This window comes from Ammodytes marinus (assembly GCF_949987685.1).
Source record: "Ammodytes marinus genome assembly, chromosome: 5".
NCBI lineage: Eukaryota > Metazoa > Chordata > Actinopteri > Uranoscopiformes > Ammodytidae > Ammodytes > Ammodytes marinus.
In genome coordinates this window covers 28,529,353-28,551,367 of record NC_137234.1, presented here as the reverse complement: position 1 = coordinate 28,551,367, position 22,015 = coordinate 28,529,353, and the positions used below count along the sequence as shown (strand labels likewise).

At 41.5% G+C, this 22,015-nt stretch overlaps 1 protein-coding gene across 1 annotated transcript in view; it reads right to left on the bottom strand.

Moving 5' to 3' along the window:
• Nucleotides 1–7,979: 7,979 nt before the first annotated feature.
• znrf1 (zinc and ring finger 1) overlaps nt 7,980–22,015 on the bottom strand; it is a gene marked incomplete at its 5' end in the record, with an annotated part of 47,843 nt that continues 33,807 nt past the window's right edge. The window contains 2 exons of the mRNA XM_080027314.1: nt 7,980–8,065; nt 10,458–10,563. Of these exons, the coding sequence (XP_079883440.1) occupies nt 8,008–8,065; nt 10,458–10,563 (164 nt within the window). The 3' untranslated portion in view covers nt 7,980–8,007. The remainder of the gene's footprint in view (nt 8,066–10,457; nt 10,564–22,015) is intronic.

Genomic DNA, 22,015 nt, shown 5'->3' with positions numbered 1-22,015 from the left:
TTGTATGGTATAGCTGTGTGCCCGAGCTGAGTGGGCAGGCAGGCAGGCGGGGGGTATACAGTGGGCCTACTGTCGACTATAGCAGCAGTCTGAGAGACTCATTAGATATTTTCACTCTAAAAACCCAGACTCAAGCACACGTCATGTCCCAAAGAGATCATCCACCTCTATTAGCTGTGGGCCATGACACACAGGGAACATTGTGTGTCACATGGAAAGGCAATGAGGTTAGCAGTTACCATCATTATTGGGCTTCTTATGGCCCATTGTCATGCACCATGGTGTCCCATCGCCATCATAGTTAGCACGGCCCTTTCTGTCTGGAACCCTGTCCGTGCCATGGCCCTAATTAGGGAACACTGTAACACTTTATATGAACTGGTGCTCAAGAGGCAATTATAACCACAGTAAGATCAGAAGGGCTGAAACAATATGATGTTATGAGACTCTAGTGGGATTAAATGCTCTCTGGCAACAATCCTCATCACATGATGGCCTCTGCAAAAGACAGCAAGGGGCACAGGGTTAACTAATTATGAAATTAAATTACTAAAACATTCATTTTTTTGTATTTTTCATGGACAGCTAAGTGATGACAGAGGGGAAAGTTCAGGAGAAATGTTTCAATTCATAACTCCTCAGCTCCTTATGAGTTATAATTGATTCAAGTAAAGGTTCATAGAAAGCATCTTATGACTTCACATCTGAGACAATTTTCAGCTTCAGAGCAACACGCAGGGAGGTGACTGCATTCAATTGTTTCCTAAAAACAATCAAATAAAGATCAGGGTTCAAAGCAAAGGACGCTTATCTTCACCACCTTTCATCACTTCAAATGAGTGCACAGTTCTACCTCAAGAATAAGAATGACTGATGAATCAACTGTGCCTGCCAGACTGTAACCCTAAACCTCTTTCTCCACAAACGTATACATACTCAAACCTCCAAGGCTATTGGCTGGATTCTTTGAACTCCCATCCCAAATAAGAGTTGACAGCTCATGAGGCGTCTGTCGTTGGTTAAAGTGAAAGCTAGTCGTGGTGCTTTGAAGCTATCAGGAAGCTCTCAGCTCTGATATGTAAAAATTCTCCCGCAGGCTTGAGTTTCCCTGAAAGCATCTCAGCAGTAGGTCCATGTCCAACACATCCGACTTACAACAGTGGAACAGTAGTCTAGGGCTTAAGAGTTAGGACCAACATGACAATTTTTGAGTGCAATGAAATAATGTTCCAGGAAAAATCCATGCTTGAATTTTTCAACTACATGAAGCAGATTTTAATGTATTTGTCGAACATTTCTGGCTAAGATGTATATTTTTTTCCATGTCATTTTTGACAGCAGATCTTACTAAGAGAAGCAAGGGTATTACCAATGTACATTTTTTCCAACTTTTTGTAGCCCCATCAGAGAAGAATGCACTGCAGCCACAAAACAAACAATGCTTTGAGGCAAGCTACACAATTAGAAAACGTCCAAGGTACAAGCTTGTGAACACAAATTCCACTCCCAAGATGTATTTGGGTCTGAAACATCAAACCAACTATTGCTTCAAATGGTGTTGCATTCACCACTTTGTAGAAACTACAGTATGCAGAAACCGGATGAAACACTGTCAGCACATCCACGTTTTTAAAATTCTGGGTAATTTTGAGATGAAAAAACGCCAGTTCCAGTTGCAGACATATGGGTTTTGTAGTGTTTGAAATAGTTACACTTGCTGGCTATAAAATAAAAGCTATAGTGCGTAACTTTTTCATTTAAATTAATTCAAGCCATTGCCAAAAGAGTTGACACAAAGTTAATTAAGCCTATCATCTCCACAACACTCTCTGTATTTCTCATCATGGCAGCGTTTACAACACTGGTGCAGGAGCTCAGAAAAAGCCCGAGAAGCGCCCAAGAAATGTTTCATCTACATTTGCATCTACAAGGTAAGCCTTCCGTGATCGTGCACGGATTGCATTTCCTTCAGCTGTACGTCAAGGTTTTTTCATAGGAGTCGTATCAACACTACTGCTAAGAAAAAACATGGACATACAGCAGATGGAAATAAAATCCGTTCACGATCACGGAAGCCTTACCTAAAGATGTGCAGACAGTGTTGTTGTAATTACTCAGAATCCCTCATGGGGGCAACATAAGTTACACACTATAGCTTTACCCTATGGTACTGGCACATTGTCTAAGAGCCTTTTGCATTTCTATGTTAAGGGACATCATTGAAACAAATCTTTATTTTTGCAGTGGGGAGCCAGACGAACTTCACTACTCTCTTTGCAGTAGTAGTTGTAGTAGTAGTAGTTGTTGTACCATTATTCCATACCAATACACATGTCCCTTCTGTAGCCACTTTCTTGTTAACTGCCCTTGGTGATTCAGGGAAATGTAGCCTAGTACAATGACTAAATAAAATAAGATTACACACAGCCTATTTCGAGAAAGTGGATGCTTCACATTCAATTCCAAAAATAACTTTTTAAAGTATCTTGCACATTTCTGACCGGTGTTAAGAGCGGCTGATGTTTCAAAAAGGGAATTTTTCCTCAGACTTAACTGTACCATCATGTCCCAATATTATACAGGTACAATATTACACTGTGTGTCTATATGCCCGTGATGATGACCTCAGGATTATGAAGTTTGAAGGGAAACCCAGCGCTGCTCAGTTTGTATATCTGGTTTCACAGAATGAAAGCTTAACATGGAGTCATCTATAGCACAATTTATTCCACCATTTGTTTTACAGTAGCTTTTTGTAAATGCAGTTTGTATGTTGATTTGTAGTAGTCTTCATACATCAGCTCTTGGCATTCTGAAGAGTGAGTTAACACCTCACATGATTTGAATATTAAACAAATATTGTTAAATATGAACATAATGAATAAATAGGCCCCCGTTCATGTGGATCCACAGTGGGGATGACAAAGAGTCCTTTTTTCGGGGTTCGGAGCGGCTCACGTCTCCAGTCGCAGTCGACCACGCCTACTACTAGCAGAAACACAATGTAGGGGAACCCACAGTAGCATATACCAAGAGGTGTCTCTTGAATCACACACTCATACACACACACACACATGCACAAACTGTCATATGCACAGAGACACACACACACACACACACACACACACACACACACACACACACACGCAAACACACACACAGACACACACACACACACTCTCACACCCGAAGGCTCTCGCGGGCAAATTACTCATCATGAACACGTCAAAAAAAATATCTGGCAGATCTAAAAAGAAAGAACCGAGAGAGGTTACATGTGTCATTTACAATATGTCATGTCGCTTCTCTGTAGCTGTAAACATCAGCAAAGTAAAGGGAGGACTGCCAGTCGCACACACACACACACACACACACACACACACACAGGGAAGATGGACATCTAGACTGTAAACATTTCAATACACACACACACACACACAGCACTGTCCCAGTCAGCTCTCTACACTGACATTTCACGTTGTTTTACTCACCCACTCACTCACTCACACACACTAGGCTTCAGTGAAAGCTATGTTGTCATGGTTCCAAGCTCTCTCTCTCTCACACACACACACACACACACACACACACACACACACACACACACACACACACACACACACAAACACAGTGTACATAGACATACCAGGTGAAGCCTGACACCGGAGCATCCCAAACACACGTTACACAGTAGGAGCGTCAACTACATAGCTGGCCCCTTCCTCCCTCCCAATCAGGACTGAGCATGCTCAGACCGTTTCTCTCCACCCCCAGTCCATCTTTAGATCCCCGCCCCCATCCTGTACTTACAAGACAAGCTGACATCCAAGTTTGTTTGTTTGTTTGTTCTTTTTAAACCCCCACATCTCTCTGTGCCCAGTGTGTGCACAAACCAGATCTAAATCCTTGTTTCCACTTAGCAGCACAGTTCAGTTTGGTTCGACAGGGCACGGTAACCCTATAACTTGGGTTCTTCACTCTTGCCCAAGGTAACTGCACACAGCGGTGTATCTACCTTACAGAAATTATGATTCGGTCCACAAATCAACGGTCTGCACGTGTTAAGCTCCACTCTTCTGTGAACATTTGGGACAGCTTTGGTCCCCCAAACAAAAAATAGGTCTGGCACGGTACGCTTATTTTGGTACCCTTCCAACTTTTGAAAAGTGGAAACGAACCGAACCACTCTACTCAGTGGAAAAGAGGCTTGAGAAGCATTTGTGGGGACTTTTTGGGGATCTGATTATTATGAGTCCAATTGCCATGGGAGGGTGCAGAACCATTACAGGAACTATGGGAAAGAAGGCGCACACTGTCCGGAAACCAGACTGTTATGAGAAGGGCACCAACGAGTCAGAGTCCTGTTGTGAGATAATAGGCCCACCAAATAAAGTACAGTACAAGTTACTTTTCCAAAGCAAGCTTCTGCAACTCAACAATCCTCCATTTGTCGGTTTTCCTCCTTCTCTTTTGTGTTTCCTTGTGTGTTTTCCCCACCCTGCCCTGCTGCCTCTCCTCTCCCCAGTATAAGGCCATGGGAGAGCTGGACACAGAATGGCTGTCCCTGGCCCTGGATCCAGATACTAGATGGAAAGGCCAACTGCTGGAGGCCTTGGAGGACCTGAGCACGTCAGGGAGGCAAATTACCATTCCAGTCGGGGGGAGTGTGGTGGAATTGAGGCCCATGGAGCCCTTTATGAAGGGCCTGTGTTAGGGAGGGGGTTCCAGTAGTCTCTTCCGCAGACCTTAAATGGAGGGCTCGGGAAGGGGCCCCATTAATGTACGATGGTTTGACGGTCACGTTTTTTTGTTTTCTTTTTTGGTTGAGTTCACAAGGAATAAATTATCTTTGTTAGGATGATGAATTCTGTCAGGAAACGTAGGTGTAGTTGATCGCTTTGATTGTTTCATCAGATTTGGTTGTGTCTTGTGTCCAGATATCCATGGCCGCACCACGGGATGTTCTGGAGACAGAAGGAGGCGGAAAAGGTTTATTAAGCAACATATTCATTGTGAAAACTGGCTGGTTTAAGTGGCTTGGACAACACACTCTATATCTCTAACTAACATTACTCGTGCCATGCCAGATTGAACTTTCTCAAAAACAACTTGATTGCGCAGAAATTGAGCTCAACAATGTGGTTCTGGAGGTAAACATCCCATTTATCTCCATAACAGATTCAATTATTAGCCATAATATCATAACCATCCAAGGTAGACTGTACACCAATTGTACTTTATATGCATCTGTAGATGACAGAAGTTTGTATGATAACAACCTCGTTTGAGAAAAACATGGTTTATTCGCGATCTCGGAGAGAAGAACTACACTAGAACCCACTATCCTAGAGCGTCACAGCAACGTCTGATTGGTGGAGCCCGCTGTTGCCATGGAAATGTTTCCTGCCCATGTGAAACTCAGCTGTCAGGTGGTCACCACACAAATGAAAGAAGACATTTGGCTATAAGCTGCTATCAGGGTAGTTCACTGCCATTATTTATTGTTACCACGGAGAAACTGCAGTGAATAAATGATAAATGTAGAGAGAAGGCTTGTGTCCATTTTGAAATAAGCGTGCTAAACTAACATTTGTTGGGAAGGCACGGGAATCACAATGGAATGTGGGATGAGTTTCTTCATTCCCAGAAAGAAATATGTACACAGTCTTGTACCATTGCCTTTTTCTCTGTTTTTTTTTAGCGCCAAATAACATGTTTTATAGTCACGATTATTCGGGTAGCTGGTTGGCTTGGTTCCATGTTTAGATAAATATCGATATAATAATTATGATAATGGATTGGATTTATATTAGTGGTGGGCCGTTATCGGCGTTAACGTGCTGCGTTAACGCAAAACTCTTATCGGCGATAAAAAAAAATATCGCCGTTAATCTCTTATTCCACCTCCTGTTCGGCTCAGGGGAGATGGTTCCCTCCAGGGCCGATGGCTGTTCGCCGTCAGGGTGAACCCCCTTCCGTGTGTTCTCTGGTCGGGTAATAATAGCCGGGGGCCGTTGTTGACACTTGAGGAGCCTTTATTGCAGGAGCGAAGCTTCTCTCACACACCCGCCGCTCTCTCTCTCCATCACTTGCCCACGACACACACCACCTGGCTGCAGGATCGCTAATGTAACACTCAGCGCCAAACCCCCTTCACAAATCTGTCTATTCAATGTTTACTTATGAATGTATCCATGTACGTAACTCTGACATGTACATAACTTAATTTATTGTTAATAATATGGTCTGTTTATAAATTCGGCATATGATTAAAGCATCTAAACGCCCGTAATCATGTTAAACGTTTACTGTTTTTAAGTTATTAATGCCACTCGCTCCCGCAGATACACAGCAGAGGGAGGTCTTATATTCAGCCATTGCTAAAGGGAGTGCTGTATTATGGAACGGCCGCTGTGGTACGAAATTCCAGTCTCAACAATGTTTCCTACACAAAATTATAACTCTAGCGTCTACAGCCCGTTGTTTTCATGTAGTGTAACTTGTGTAATGTGTTACATTATTCAGCTGTTGCCGTGATGTCGGCTAACGCTGATGCTAATGATAACTAGCTCTCCGTCGCACAATAGACTGTAGGTTGGTGTTGCAGCCAGCTGTTAGGTGAAGCGCTGTCCCACAGGTAAAAGCCATGGACCTATAAAGCCTGTCCAATATTCACTCTAGTCCAGCTTCTTGAAAAGTTTATAAGGACTTTATTATTTATGTAAAAATTATATTTAATGTTTCACTTGAAGCACAAAAGTAATGGCTTTATTTTCTGTTATAGCCTATAGCCTACCCAACAAATTAGTTTTTTCGTTTTTTTTAAGCACATAAAACAGTGCAATGTTGTGATTTTTAGCCTTATATCTGATTAAATTGTTAGAATATTATTTGTTCGCAATAATTAGACACTCGTTCTGATGACGAAATGAAAGCCACCTGGCTTGAGAAACACGTTCTCAAAGACTTACTTTGAGTCATTATTTAGGGAGCACACACATATTATGAATGAATTCAAATGAGCCATTTTAATCTAGATTAATCTAGATTAATTCCAAAATTAATCTAGATTAATCTAGATTAAAAAAATTAATCTATGCCCACCTCTAATTTATATAGTGCTTTTCTCGCACTCAAGGAATTGTTGAAATGGAGGTTTTGAATGGGGGAATTTACTTCTGGAACCAGAGCCGCTGAAAGAGAGGGCTGTCACTGTTAAGCGCTATTATCTCTAGACATTGATGGTCCCCAGTGGACCAATCCTAGTGATGTTGGTGATCTTCTGACTTTCTTCTTCCCCTTTCACCACTAAGTCCAAACATTTTCTCTCTCTCAACTGCTATGATCCCCTATGAAAGATGGATCTCAAGGAAATTTGGTTCACACATTCACGGTCCCCTTCAGATGAATTGTGGGGGGGTTGTTACTTCGACAAAAATGACCACAACAGTACATTTCGACTTCTAAACTCAAACTGCTCATTCTAACGTCGACGAAATGTCTGCCATCTCACCTTTTTTTCCTTTCTCTTGTGCTAGCAAAGTCGTCTCATTGCAGTAGAGACAGCTACTAAAACAAAGCAATTTAGATGTTCCTATATTCATAATATTTCACCTTTCCAACTGTATGTTAGAACTATTTATGCATATTATGAATTACCGTCATGATCAGTGAAAGATCCAAAACTCAAATGACGTAACTTTGTTGATCCTTTGACTCCCTCAACTTGTTCAATACTTTGGTTTATGACAAAATTCCTTCTTATCATTTATCAGTTGTGCATCCACATGAAGCAAATCCATCATAAGACTAGAGGAAGACAGCCAATGGATCAAGATCTGAATCTTAATACGAAGAAGATATGAGAATCCGTACATCTTATCTCGCCATCATTAGGATTCAGACAGTGTGTGTGTGTGTGTGTGTGTGTGTGAGTGTAGGTGTAGGTGTGTGTGTGTGCTGCTGTGTCTCACCTTGAACAGTATTGGTAGTGGGCTTGGGGGTCAGTCAGTCTGAGGGGTGTTCGGGGCAGGACCGATTGATCTCAAACCATGAGTCTATACAGCTGCGGATTACACACACACACACACACACACACACACACACACACACACACACACATACACACACACACACACACACACACACACACACACACACACACACACAGGGATTAAGTCATTTTGTCAACAGTGCTGCAAAGACAGAGGTCACATACTTGAGATATGCAGGTCACAAACATTCACAGTTGACTAATCGGTAACACTTTATAATAACTATCCGTTGTAACTTGTTAATAGATCATTAGTAAACTCTTAATTAATGATTATTAATGATTTGTTAAGTGTTTGTTAGCAGTTTGTTAAGGATTTATAACAATGGTAGATAGTTAATATCTTAATAATTGAATCAGTTCATCTGGGAGGTAATCCGAGATTAACTGATCACGTCACGTTCAAGTCTATGGCATGCGCAGTGTGTATTGAGTTTATTTAAAAATATTTGAAAATGGGGCTGCCCTCAGTTGCCCATGCACTGTGTATAGTCTATTGCCTATTTCAGCCTCGTCGGTATCTCGGATTACCTCCCAGATGAACTGATTCAATTATTAAGCTATTAACTATCTACCATTGTTATAAATCCTTAACAAATTGCTAACAAACACTTAACAAATCATTAATAATCATTAATTAAGAGTTTACTAATGATCTATTAACGAGTTACAACGGATAGTTATTATAAAGTGTTACCGACTAATCACAAGGTGAGCAATATAATAAACAATATAGAATATTTGATAAAGCATGAGAGAGCCTAAAATAACAACGGGATAATACTGTAGTCTTACATGGATCAGTACTACACAGGGTTGTTGTTAAAGTCACGCATGGCGTGTTGGAAAGCCTCCATGCACTCCCACATTATCAGAACATACACAGCATATACGATCTTATAATGAGACTCAGGGGGCAACACAACAGCAACAATACAGCACACTCAAATATATGTATGTGTATATTCTTAACCTTTTATATGTACATCCTTGACCATTTAACATCATACCTCTGTTAATATTGGCGCCGTGGTGGAAGAAGATCCTTCACAAAAGAGAACGTCTTGCATTCAAAATGTTAGTAAAGAGGTATAACAAAGCAATACTAAAAGTGCTTCGGTAACACTTTACAATAAGGTACACAAAAAAAGAGTAGTTACCCTTTTAAAAAGGGTAGTTTACCTTTTTAAAAGGTAAACTTACCTTTTTAAAAGGGCAACTACTCTTTTTTTGTGTACCTTATTGTAAAGTGTTACCCATTTTTGGGCTCATCTAAGTCGCAGCCCAGGATACTTCTAATTGAAGTCCTCCATCATACTCATGTAGAAAATGAAATCAGTCTTAAGCTGCAACATGACTGTTTGTCAGATGCAGTTGAGTTAAAATTGCAAAAATTTCTCTATCTAATATTGAATGAGGCAGAAATATTTAGGAGCACAGGACAAACATACTCCAGTAAAGTACCTAAAGCTAAGGTTTTCAAGGCAGGTAGAGCTATACAATAATTTTTTTTTAAAGAATATCTACACACCTTATTCACATGTTGAAACATGAGATTCATGCTGGGGTTTCAAATACTCATTATACCCACAACATATTTACTCCAACATGTGTGTGTGTATGATCAATCAGTATCACTGTGTGAGTAACACTATTTATAGTGTGTGTTGACAGATCTTAGCTTGGCGGTGCTATGTGTGTCATTTTACATCAATAAGTCATTCCCACGTTTTGTTTCATCGACTGCGTACCAGTAAGATGAGACGGCTCGAACACTGGACACTTTTTTTGCTAGCTTCTGTGCACATATTCAGTTTGACATTGGGTCAAACAGAGAGGGAAATCAGTCAAATTGCTTTATAGTACAGAGTGGGAATAGGGTGCTGTTTTTGTACACAGCGAGTAGAGGGTTCACATGATGGCATGAGTGAACACAGCAAGACAGATAAAATAATTTTGATTTTTAAAGTGAAGGAGCAACGTCTGGTTTGTGACAGGAAAACACTAGGGCTGATGGGAAATGCCCACTCAGCTTTAAGACCCCTTTGAGAAACGCTAGCAGCTCTGGTGTTGTGTGTAGCCTGCTGTCATTCGCTTATTGTATTATCCCCACAGCTATCAGTTGGTCCATCCGATATTTATATATCGATGTTTAAGAAATGCTACTCGCAGCACCTACATTGTCCAATAATATTATATGAATAACTTCTAAATCAAAAGGCAACAAGTATACCGTCCAGCTTAAAGGAATGTTTTTTTTTTATTGGTGTGCAGCGAGTGGATTTAATTAGAAGAAGTGCAAAATTATATAACGGGCAGTGGTTCAAGTTTGTGTGTGTGTGTGTGTGTGTGTGTGTGTGTGTGTGTGTGTGTGTGTGTGTGTGTGTGTGTGTGTGTGTGTCACCTTTTGTGGTAGATGCAGAGGCAAGGCAGTCTGGCTATGGTGTCCCCTTGCTGCAGTTCCTCTAGACAGATCACACACTCACCGGCATCCCTCGCCAACACATCATCTAAAGTGGCAGGCAGGCCCACGCAAACACACACACAAACACACACATACACACACACACACACACACACACACACACACACACACACACACACACACACACACACACACACACACACACACACACACACACACACACACACACACACAACACAGAGCAGAACATGTATCAGTATGCACCAAAGAAGACAGCGACAATTTAAGACAGTGACAGCACAGCAGTAAGGAGGGCATGTTGGTGCATTATACACAGAAGACATCTAGTTTTCTGCTTGTGCTAATGGAAATGCACAAAGAGGTCTTTCAAGATGAATAAGGAACCCCGAGTCTGTTTGCACTGTAGAGAAATAACAGAGCCCATCATAGGGAAAGTCACCATTAAATATGCTCATTTTATTTCCACCCATATATAGTAGGGGAGAACGGGGTAAGTAGGCACACTTTTTACTCTAGTGAGAATTGCTCATCACCTAAACATCTTTCAAAAGTCATTCCTACATTAAATTGAAGCTTAAGGTGTTGGCTTGAAATGTGTACCCCTCACTTTTTCAATCTTATTGTAATAAAGAAGAAATTAATCATCAAAGACAACCTTACACATTGTGACAACCAACCCCATCAAGGGGTCGGTTGTCACACACTATGGGGTTGTTTGTAACAATGTTATCTTAATGGGAATAATCTTAAAAAGAAGGCAAGAAAGCAGAACTAAATTTGAAAGTTTAATTGCATTGTCAAGTTGACAAATAAGCCTACATAACTTACTGTAGCCTTGGCAGCTGGTCTAGTTTGGGATGCACTGGGTTGTTTTGATTTTGTTGCCCTTTTTTCTTTTGCATGCTAGCTGCCTTTTCCTGCTCTATTCTTTCCTTCTCTGGGGTGTCAGTGAGGATACAGCTTGACAATTTCTTTCATTATTGGATTCCTTTTCTGGCTGCAGCCTTTGGATAACATGTGACAACCAACCCCCCAAAAAATGTGACGACCAACCCGAACTTGAATTTCTTGCTAGCATCAAGGCCAACAACCATCTGACAACTAATTAGCTTGCTAACCACAATCTAAACTATAGTTTACCATTCACACTTTTTATGGGTAACAAGTGTGTTGTTATAAACCCATTGTGTAAAAGCCTAGAAGAAAAAAACTGAGGAGCTAAATATTTTCAATTTGACATGAAAAACACAAACAGTCCTCTCACCTCAAATTCAGCAGTCTAACTCCAAGGAAGACTACGTAGGTGACCTCTGATCCCAATTCTGGATATTTACATACCAACATTTCACTGACAACGCCTTCTGGTTCCGAGATATAACTATTGTGACAACCAACCCGTGTGACATTTTACCCCGTTCTCCCCTACTTTCCGTAAGAAATACAGGCTCTTAAAAAGTATTTTAATCAGGCAGGCTAAATATTTTAAATATATAGATAGTTTATTTTATTTTCTCCACGATAGGGTTATATCATTCAGTCAGCTGTAGTCGAGTCAGAGGAGGGAAGGTAGAACAATGCGTCTACTGTCGTGTTAATTTACAACACTACACTGCAAGTTGATCAGATAAAGTTTTCTTGACATGGTTCAGTACAACAAGGCACACATGTATTTGCTTTTCCACTGTCAAAAGTTGGAAAAGCAAAACAAATAACCAAACAGTGTCGCACCCATTTCTGTGTCCCTTTCATTGGTGTACCAAGCCGTCCCATAGGTTTCTCTTATTTCTATTTCTATTGGCGGGCTACACTGTGTCACAGTTGTATGTCTAGCTCCCAAAGAGGCTGAGCCACCCAGCTAATTGTGACCATTTTTACATTGAGCTCTGCAATGTCCTGTATGGTGTTCCATTGCAATGCATCTGTACAGCATTTGAGTCTCTTTGTCTGTCTGAGTTACGCCAGACACGCACCGTTAATTTCATGGCTTCAAACCGCTGGGTGGAACAATGCTGACTCCACTAATGTCATAAACCCACACAGCAAACTCCACCTGCTTGTGTATTAAGGCCTCTAGAGTTACATTCTCTGTTATACATCAGTGCTAGCTGTTAATTATTATATGGAACATATAGATAGGATTAATTTGGTTTGGTTAGAGAATCATAATGTCCCCAAGTAATATGCTGTAGCATTTTGCTTGGACAGCAATGACTCTCCCTTCGAAGACATCACTACAGGGATAGACGTCTGTTTGCTTCCCACATGTATGTGTTCAAATAATAGCATCCGTGCACTCCTTGTGTTAATTGTATTTATAACTACTTTATTTTACGATAGTTTTACTGTAAGTGGTTTTCGTCACTTTTCAAGTTGCCATTTGTAAATAATAACTTGTAGGGTATGTGTGTGTGTGTGTGTGTGTGTGTGTGTGTGTGTGTGCGAGAGAGAGATAGTTTGACTCTCGCCCTAGAAAGTAGTTTTGTGTAATCTGTATCCTCATGTAAATAATAGAAGTGTTCTCTTTGTTACTTCTGGTTTTAGGCAGACAATATACTAATAATAATAAATGGGAACACACACACATAATATAGGCCACATTTATCACCTGTAACATGATATACAATACAAGAGCAAGAAAGCAAGCATGTCATGCATATATGGTGTGAGTTCGAAAAAAAACACACAAAAAAATAAAGATTTGAACCTGAAATATACTATAGCAGATGTTGACATATTATTGCGAGTAATCTCCCAACACCTGTCACTGAGGGGCACGGCTACTTATGCCTCGTTTCCACCGAGTAGAGCGGGTCGGATCGGAGCGGTTCGGTCCGGGTAGTTTGGCTTTTCATTTGCCAAAAGTTGGGTAGGGTACGGTTTAAGCGCACCTAACCGCTCTGAGCCGCTCCAAATCTCAGTACTCCTCCGTAGGGGTACTGGCCGCCTGAAAGGGTGCCGAAACGGCGGAGCCGTCATTTGATTGGTCGAAAGAATCATTTCCGCCATGTGTAGTCATCTCGGCAAGAGTGAAGATAGTCTTGTGTTTTGGCGAAAATGTGAGCTCAGCTCTGTTTATTGTGTGGTGTTTTTCCTCGTCAATAAATTAATCAGTTGGTTACACTGTGTCCCACAGTCACGTAGCTGCCGCAGCCAGTACTGTTCGCTCACTGTCTCTGTGAGTTGCGCCGAGCCGTCTCTGTGTTTACGCCATAGATAGTAGTAAATACACGCTCACAACAACACGGGGGAAATAAATAAAGAAGCGGCTGGTTTTAATCATTTCCGCCGTCTGTAGTCACCTCGGCTAGAGTGAAGAGAGTTTTGGCGACAATGTGAGCGCGGCACTGTTTATTGTGTGGTGTTTTTCCTCGTCATTAAATGAATCAGTTGGCTACACTGTGTCCCACTGCTACGATGTCACGTAGCTGCCGCAGCCAGCGCTGTTCGCTCACAGTCTCTTATCAGTTGCATCGAGCCGTCTCTGTGCTCACAACACAGGGGGGAATAAATAAAGAAGCGGCTGGTTTGACCAAGCAAAAACAAGAGACCGCTGGCTTGACCACAGTTGTTCCACAGCCCGATAGTTTGACCCACAATCTGGCGGCGGCTATCGCAGTCCAGCCTAAACCCCGCCCTACCAGTAAGTATAGGGTCGGCGGTGGAAACAACACCGAGATTCTTAAAAGTGAGCTGTCCCGCTCTGAGCCGCTCCGATCCGACCCGCTCTACTCGGTGGAAATGAGGCATAAGACTGCTGCTCCACTTTCAGAGTGGCTGGCTGCCGGTAAATCAAGAGCACAAACCCCAGTCTCTAATCTACAGAGAGTCAATTATAGGAGCAAAGCCGGTCTCAACTTGACACCAATTAGCAGCTTGTTTGTTCTCGCATGTCATCTTTGGCGCTCAACTTTTGTTACATGTGAAACCTGGTCTCAAATAGCAAAACAATCAATTCATGATATCAAAGTAGGGTGTCTCAATAAGCTTTTACAAAGATCCGATTTGAAATGAAATGTTCATAAATATTATAAAACCTATAGTTGGAAAAACTGCTATTTTTGCAAAATGCTTACTGTGTCAGGAACCAGAGCATAGCCCGCCTCATCTAAACTGTATTTGGTTTGAAAAGACAAACAATGGATTAACACAAATAAAGTTGACAGACAACACAACAGACCACCCTTGTCAATGCAATGCTTACTGTGTGTTAAGAGAGCTCGGATTTTTTAACTGGGTTGTTTTGGCTATAAGGGCAAACCCTGACATGATCAAAGGTTGTATACGTTTGAATATAAGGTCTCATTCTAAGTACAGCACATGAATAAATGTGCTTAGGATATCACTGATAACATTTACTCATGTGAAAATGCCACCAAATAAAACGTTGTATGTGCCAGAATGATAGTGGACACTTTTTTCTCTCTGTCAAATGACACAACGCTGTCTAAGGAGATTAATATTCAAGCTGAAGAAACTCCATCTGTCTGTCTTTATCTAAGAATCATATTCAGTCAGGTTGAGACAGCGCTCCGGGAGAAAGCATGTTGTTCAAATAACTTTTTGTCAACATCAGTGGTAAGACTTTACAATAAGGGTACAATAATTAACTCTTAGTTAATGCTTAGATTATGCTATTAACAGTTCATTAATGAATAGTCAATGCTTATCAAGCATAAACTAACTGTTAATGCTAAGTTATTAGCGGTTAGTTAATGTTTGGTTATTAACTATGCTTGGTTAAGTAAGGCAGTTAAGCATTTATAAAGCATAATGGTTAGTTATTGCTTAGTTTATACTTAGTAAGCATTAACTAAACATTAATTAACAATTAATTCATGTACCCTTATTGTAAAGTGTTAACAAATCAGTACTGTCTGCGTGCTGGAATAAATCCAGTGTTAATACCCAGCCTGTAGGCTCTTTAAATTGGTATGTTGCAGATTTTGACAAAAAGCATTCTCCAGAATCGCTGAATCAACCAGACATACAGACAGACAGACAGACAGATAGACAGATAGACAGCTAGACAGATAGATAGATAGATAGATAGATAGATAGATAGATAGATAGATAGATAGATAGATAGATAGATAGATAGATAGATAGATAGATAGATAGATAGATAGATAGATAGATAGATAGATAGATAGATAGATAGATAGATAGATAGATAGATAGATAGATAGATAGATAGATAGATAGAATATGAGGCAGATAAGATGACGGGGGAGACGAGACGACAGACAGAAGACATATGCTCAGACTGCAAATCAGCTTAGTTCTCCAACAAACTCCCATAACCCCGCTCTCCTGCCTCCCTCCCTCCCTGCCTCCCTCTCCCTCTCTCCTCTCCTATGACCCCCACTTCCCTATTCCATTCTTCACTGTAGCGTGTCCTCTGTCAACCCCCTTAAAAACAGCCCTGCTCCCCCTGACAGAGTGCTCCGGATTAGATCACAAAAATCTGCATACACACTGTCTGAAAACCTTACAGTATCTCCCCTCCTCCTCCTCTTTCCATTTATCTTTAGCATAACCAATCCAACCAGGTGACGCCCACAGATTAATCAACACCCATAAAGTCTACATGGCCTTTTTCTAAAACCAGAGACACGCTATTGTTCCCGTTTGACCCTTGAGTGCATTAGTGCATTCAAAAGCCAACAACATCCAATGACCTCCCCCCCCCCTTAATAATCAAGTGAAGAGGGGTTGTTCAATCGTGTTGCTTTCACCTGTGAAATGTTTCTAAAAATGAGGTCATGGCGGATAAAGTGAGAGCCCTAGCTAACATGATCATATAGTCCTGCCTCAGCCAAATAGCCCTCCACATCGATTGCACCCACAGAATGCATGCTGTCGTGGGCCTTTTAAACTGGATCAGATAAGGAGGAGGAGAGGGGCACCGCTGTTCTATTAGCCAAGCTCCACAGGCATCTCCCTGTATGGACCTATAAGCGCTGATGAGAATGAATTGTAAAGTGAAAATAGCGTTCATGATCTTTAAGCTAACAGGAGTGAACATGAACCCTTATTTACAGAACATATGTGACCAGATATCCAGTTTCCAGGGGCTGCAAACTGGGTCATTACGGTACAACAAAGTGTATACTACTACACACACACAAAAAAAAAATCTGAAGCTGCATTGTTTAATTGAAGGTGTTTAAGAGGCCTGTATTGATCTGATACCCCTAACAGCAGGGCAACGTTATGTATCCGCCTTCCAGAAGTGTTAACATTCATTGTTAACTTTTTTTAATGATGTGATAATGGTATGTTTGAAGGAATAGTTCAACATTCACAAAGTGAAAAGCTGGAATTTTCTTATGCATTTAACGGTACAGAGTGTATGATTTATTAGCATTTCTTCAGAACATAATTGGTGGAAATGGGATTTAACATTTGTAAGTGTGTTCCGATGAGTGCATATTGCTTGAAAATAAAAGTTATTGTTTAATTTTATTACCAGAATGAGCCTTTTATATCTACAGAGGAGCTGAGTGGAGGCCCAACTCCTTTGTAGATATAAAAGGAGGCTGCCATGTTTCTACAGTAGCACAGCATGGACAAACTTTAAGATGTTACATTTAAAAAAATATATAATGGGTGTCCGGGGTGAAATTCACCTGTCGGAAGACAAAGAAGAAATACTATAGAATAAATAACTAAAACATCTTCACCTCATCACTTGATATTGTGAAAAGACTTGAGGCAGTGGTGGATGATGCCATCTTTAGTCAATAGCTTCTTGTCCTTGCCCTTCCTTTCTTGCCACTGTAGCTTCTGTAATTATTCAAACGGGAGGGGTTACCAATTACCAAGGGAGTTTTGCAATCTGGAATCCCAAAACTAGATGCCACTAAATATACCTACATTATACACTGTACCTCAAGTAGTGTTCAATCCTCTGCTATATCATTTCTCCTGCCCACACAGAAATGCCTGCCTTTGTGAGATACTTAAAGAAAGAACAGGAGGTCACATCACCAAAGTCATTAGAGCTTTTTTAAGGAGGAATCATGAATTACAACTCCAAAAGTCACATCAAAATCGCTGCAGTTGCCAGGATTTTTCCTTATCTGAGACAAAGTGTTGGGGCCGACAAATGGATAAGAGAGAATGAGAATAGGATCCAGAATTTGAGGGTAAAGGGGATGAGTGATGTGCTATGAGATGGAGCAGACTCTCTCTATCACCAGCCTTCTCTCTCTCTCCCCCCCCCCACCCCCACCCCTTACCCTGTGTCCCTCTTGACATTCAGATGTCTCTCCCCAGGGTGCTGCTGGCTCCCAACACCAACACACACATTTTTTGGCATCCAAACAACCTTCACATCAAGTATGAGTTATAGAGGAGTCACTCTTTTTGCTTCTGCTTTTTAGCGAATCACAGCACTCACTTCTTCTCACTGTCTCTTTCAACGTCCTCTGGTGACCTCAGGCTGCAGACTGCATGTCTCTCACCTTTCTCTTTCTCTCTTTATTTCTCTCTCACACACACACACACACACACAAACACACACACACACACACACACACACACACACACACACACACACACACACACACACACACACACACACACACACACACACACACACACACACACACACACACACACACTCCTGCTTTCTGTGTGTCCATATACCCGATCCAGACTCCTGCATGCATGTTCCTTCCTCCCCCCCCCCTCCCTCCGTGTCTGTGCGGGGGGCTATATTTAGTGAGAGAGGCATTAAAATATCATCAGGCAAAGTCAAAGCCCAGAAAAGATCTGGAGGTCAGCTCACACGGACTCACCTGCTTCACACACACACACACACACACACACACACACACACACGCACACGCAAACGCACACACACACACACACACACACACACACACACACACACACACACACACACACACACACACACTTGATTGAGTACATTCATACAAACAAAAAAAATGCAACGTGACGTGATGACGGGTGAGACATGTATCAGACAAGTATATGTGATAACACTAGCACAGAGACAACTGAGCAATGTATGTATACATCAGAGAGTACAGCTATAAAAATAAAAAGCTGATGGGTTTAATGTTAAGTTATATGACAAAACATTGTTGCGCACTTTGTAAAAATAGGATTTCCACATGGTATATATTTTGCAAATAAATGTAAAATCAAAAGTTTGATTTAATGTAAATAATGTTCTAGGTTGCCCATTCCTACTTGAGTGCAATACACATGAGGGGTTATTGAAACAGTCTCGCTAGCAGCTGAATGATAATACATCATGTAATAAATGAAAATCTAACTACAACAAAAATTAAGTTGGCGACATATTTATTGTCTTGGTAGTTTTTAGAAACATGAAAAAGATGTATGTGTGAACATGAACTATACTAGATATGAAGTTAATGGCTAAAAATGTTTTAAAGAAGAGAACTTGCTGTGGCTCTTTATACAAACTTGCATGTGCAGCAGCATGGCAGGCAGGCAGTTACAGTGCAAAAATGACTGTTGGGCTTGTCGGCATGTTGTCCTTTGACAGTCTGATTGTGTTCCTGCATCCATTGTACTGTAAACGCGTGCATGTGTAGTAATGACCTTGCTTTTGGGAACATGCTGATGCGCGACAGTTGCTACAGGCCCTCAGGTGATTGACAAAAGAGCCCCGAGCATGCTGGGAGACGAGATAAGACGCCGAGACCGTTTTTTTTTGTGGGTCTCAAAAACCCTGAGAACAGAGAGACCGAGCAAGAGAGAGGGAGAGGTGGGGGGAGAGAGAGGGAGGGAGAGAGAGGTAGAGATAGAGAGAGAGAGAGAGAAAGAGGGAGAGAGAGTAATTCGCTGGAAATAAAGAGTGACAGGACAGACAGAGCTGTAGAAAAAAAACGGAGAGGAGTTATGGGAGTCTTTCTCCTTTTACCCTCTCTCCGTTATCAGCCATCGGGTGCTCTCCATCACTCTGGATCCCATCTTCCTTAAGACAGTTCCACTTCTCCGCGCTCCGTCTCTGTCACTCAATCTTTCTTATTCCCCCTCCCCTCGCAAAAGGCAGTCAGTATTCAGCTGTGGGGCTCCAAACTTACATTCTTCTTTACTGCACTGCACTGGCCTTGTGGGCCCGCTTGACCGCTATTTTGTAGTGCTGTAAAAATGACTACCCTCGTCTTATTCCCTGCCTCTTAAAAACATCATATGATTTAAAGGTGGAGTCAGGGATTCTGGAGAACGCTTGTTGTCAAAATCACCTTTTGTCAAAAAAACAAAAACAAAAAAAAACCAGTGAATGTCACCTCACGATCCGCTACCTGTCGGTACAGTGTGTGCGCTGAAATAAATCTAATGTTTATACACAGCCCAGGCTCTTTGAACAGGTATGTTGCTAGCTATGGTGGGCCCCCTTTGTTTACACACACTTTGTTTACATACCAGTTTACAGAGCCTAGGCTGTAACTAGATTTTCTTCAGCACACACACAGTACAGGCAGGTAGCGGATCGTGAAGAGATTATCATCAGAAAAACAGCAGCCACACTAATTGTCCACAAACACCTCATTCTACAAGGTGACCTTCAGACTCCAGATCTGACTTACTGGCGCACAGTCTGGAGCAACAAGCAACTGTCAATCAAGGAGTTGCTAGGGACAATGAACCGACATGATTGCTGTCAATCATTTGTATCCAAGCAACCAGGAGTAGCAGCCCAGGCCGTGAATAGAAGACTGGGAGGTGATTGGGCAAGTCAGCAGCAGCCTTGCTCGCATACTCTTAATTTTATCCTATTCTACAGCTGATCAGGAAAATAATCTAGTTAGCATGCAGTAGGCGTACAATTGTGACCTAATTTTACTTATTTATTTCATCATAACATTGCACCTTGATCCTGCCTCTTGCTTACATATCCGTTGCATCCCTGGTTGTTTTCATACGGAGGCTCCGTCGATGTGACGTCACTTCCAGTGCACACTGGATTGTGGGTCAGAATCTCCACCGGATTTAGTAGACCTCCTCCGGGTACTTTTAAGCATGCATGAACAGACCACAAGAATTTGAACATCCTAGTTCTTTTTTCTATTATACTAAATAGCAGAAAGTATGGGGATTCGAACGCAGGGTGACTTTGCATGCATTTTTGTTTCATTCATAAATAGCACTGGGGATCATTACGAGCCAAGATACACTGAATGCATTGGGTGTAGCATGCAGCTTCATCAACAGTGATGTATCAGGGAGGGACACAGGTGATGAATTTGGCATCTTGTCCGTCATTAGCTGGTTAAACCAATGAGACAAATCCCCCCCCCCAAAAAAAATGGGGGGGGGGGGGATTTGTATTCTTTTGGGGATTCACTAGAACTAACAGCTGGTATCATCCCCCCGAGAGCATGAAACACTTTGAGGAGAAATAGATTCTGCGGTGGCGAAAATCGAATCAGTCAACTGGTGGTTGAATAACAGAGAGAGAGACAGAGAGAGAGAGAGAGAGAGAGAGAGAGAGAGAGAGGGGGGGGGGACAGTAGGGGAGAGACAGTGAGGGATGAGCTAACACAGCAGCACTACACACACGATCAATACAAGTAAAATAAAAAGACCCTGACGTGCACCGGCTCCCGCAGCCCTGCACTATTACACACCAAGGTTTTCTTTATTTGAATTTTATTTTTAACACACAATGGCCGTGCATTGCTCCTCAAGGTCATTGATGGTAAACTTTATTCCTATGGCGACACACAAAACGCAATTCAAGTATCATAGTTTACATTCTAAGGTCTAAAATGAGACTTTTGGCAAGTCATTTGTGCCAAAAGCAGAAGGGGTCAGCATATTGCATTGCTTCTTTTCTCGCCCTCATCCCCATGTGACTCATTTGTGAAATGATATTAGATATAATGTCAAAGGCTATAGGGAGATGAAAGTGCCATGAATTCTCATCTGTAATTTAATATGTATAAAGATTTGCCTATAGCAGTTAACAGTGCAGCCGTGTGTTCGGAAGAAAGAAGAAACCCTTGCTTCACACATTGGAGTCACACTCACATCCTTGCGGCCCTGGAAAGCAGCAGGGAACTTCCTAGTGTTGATTGTCTCCATGTATTTTCCAGTAATTGCTGTGGGTTTTTCAAAAGCTGACTTCCCGCTGAACTATCAGTTTGAGTTTCCTCAGGTTTACAAAGTCTGCCACTGCTCAATCCGCTTCTTTTATTTGTTTCTTACAAATCAGCAATATATAAAACCTATTATTTCTTGTGTGCCAGGGGACTTCGGTTTCACTTGTGTTAAAGGAAAAAAAAACTATTTCCAAGCTAGTTTCTTTTCCACTTGCCTTAGCCACACAGCCTTTTAAAAGACACAACTTGGATTGTGGAATGATTGTTCAACAAAAACACAACACAGACAGTAACAATTGACAACCAGAATAAATTCAAATGATCAAATCAATTAAAAGCATTCGGTCAGTGCTGATCCCATAAGGGTTTGATAGCGCACCTAGAAACTCATGGGAGCCACATTTGTTAACG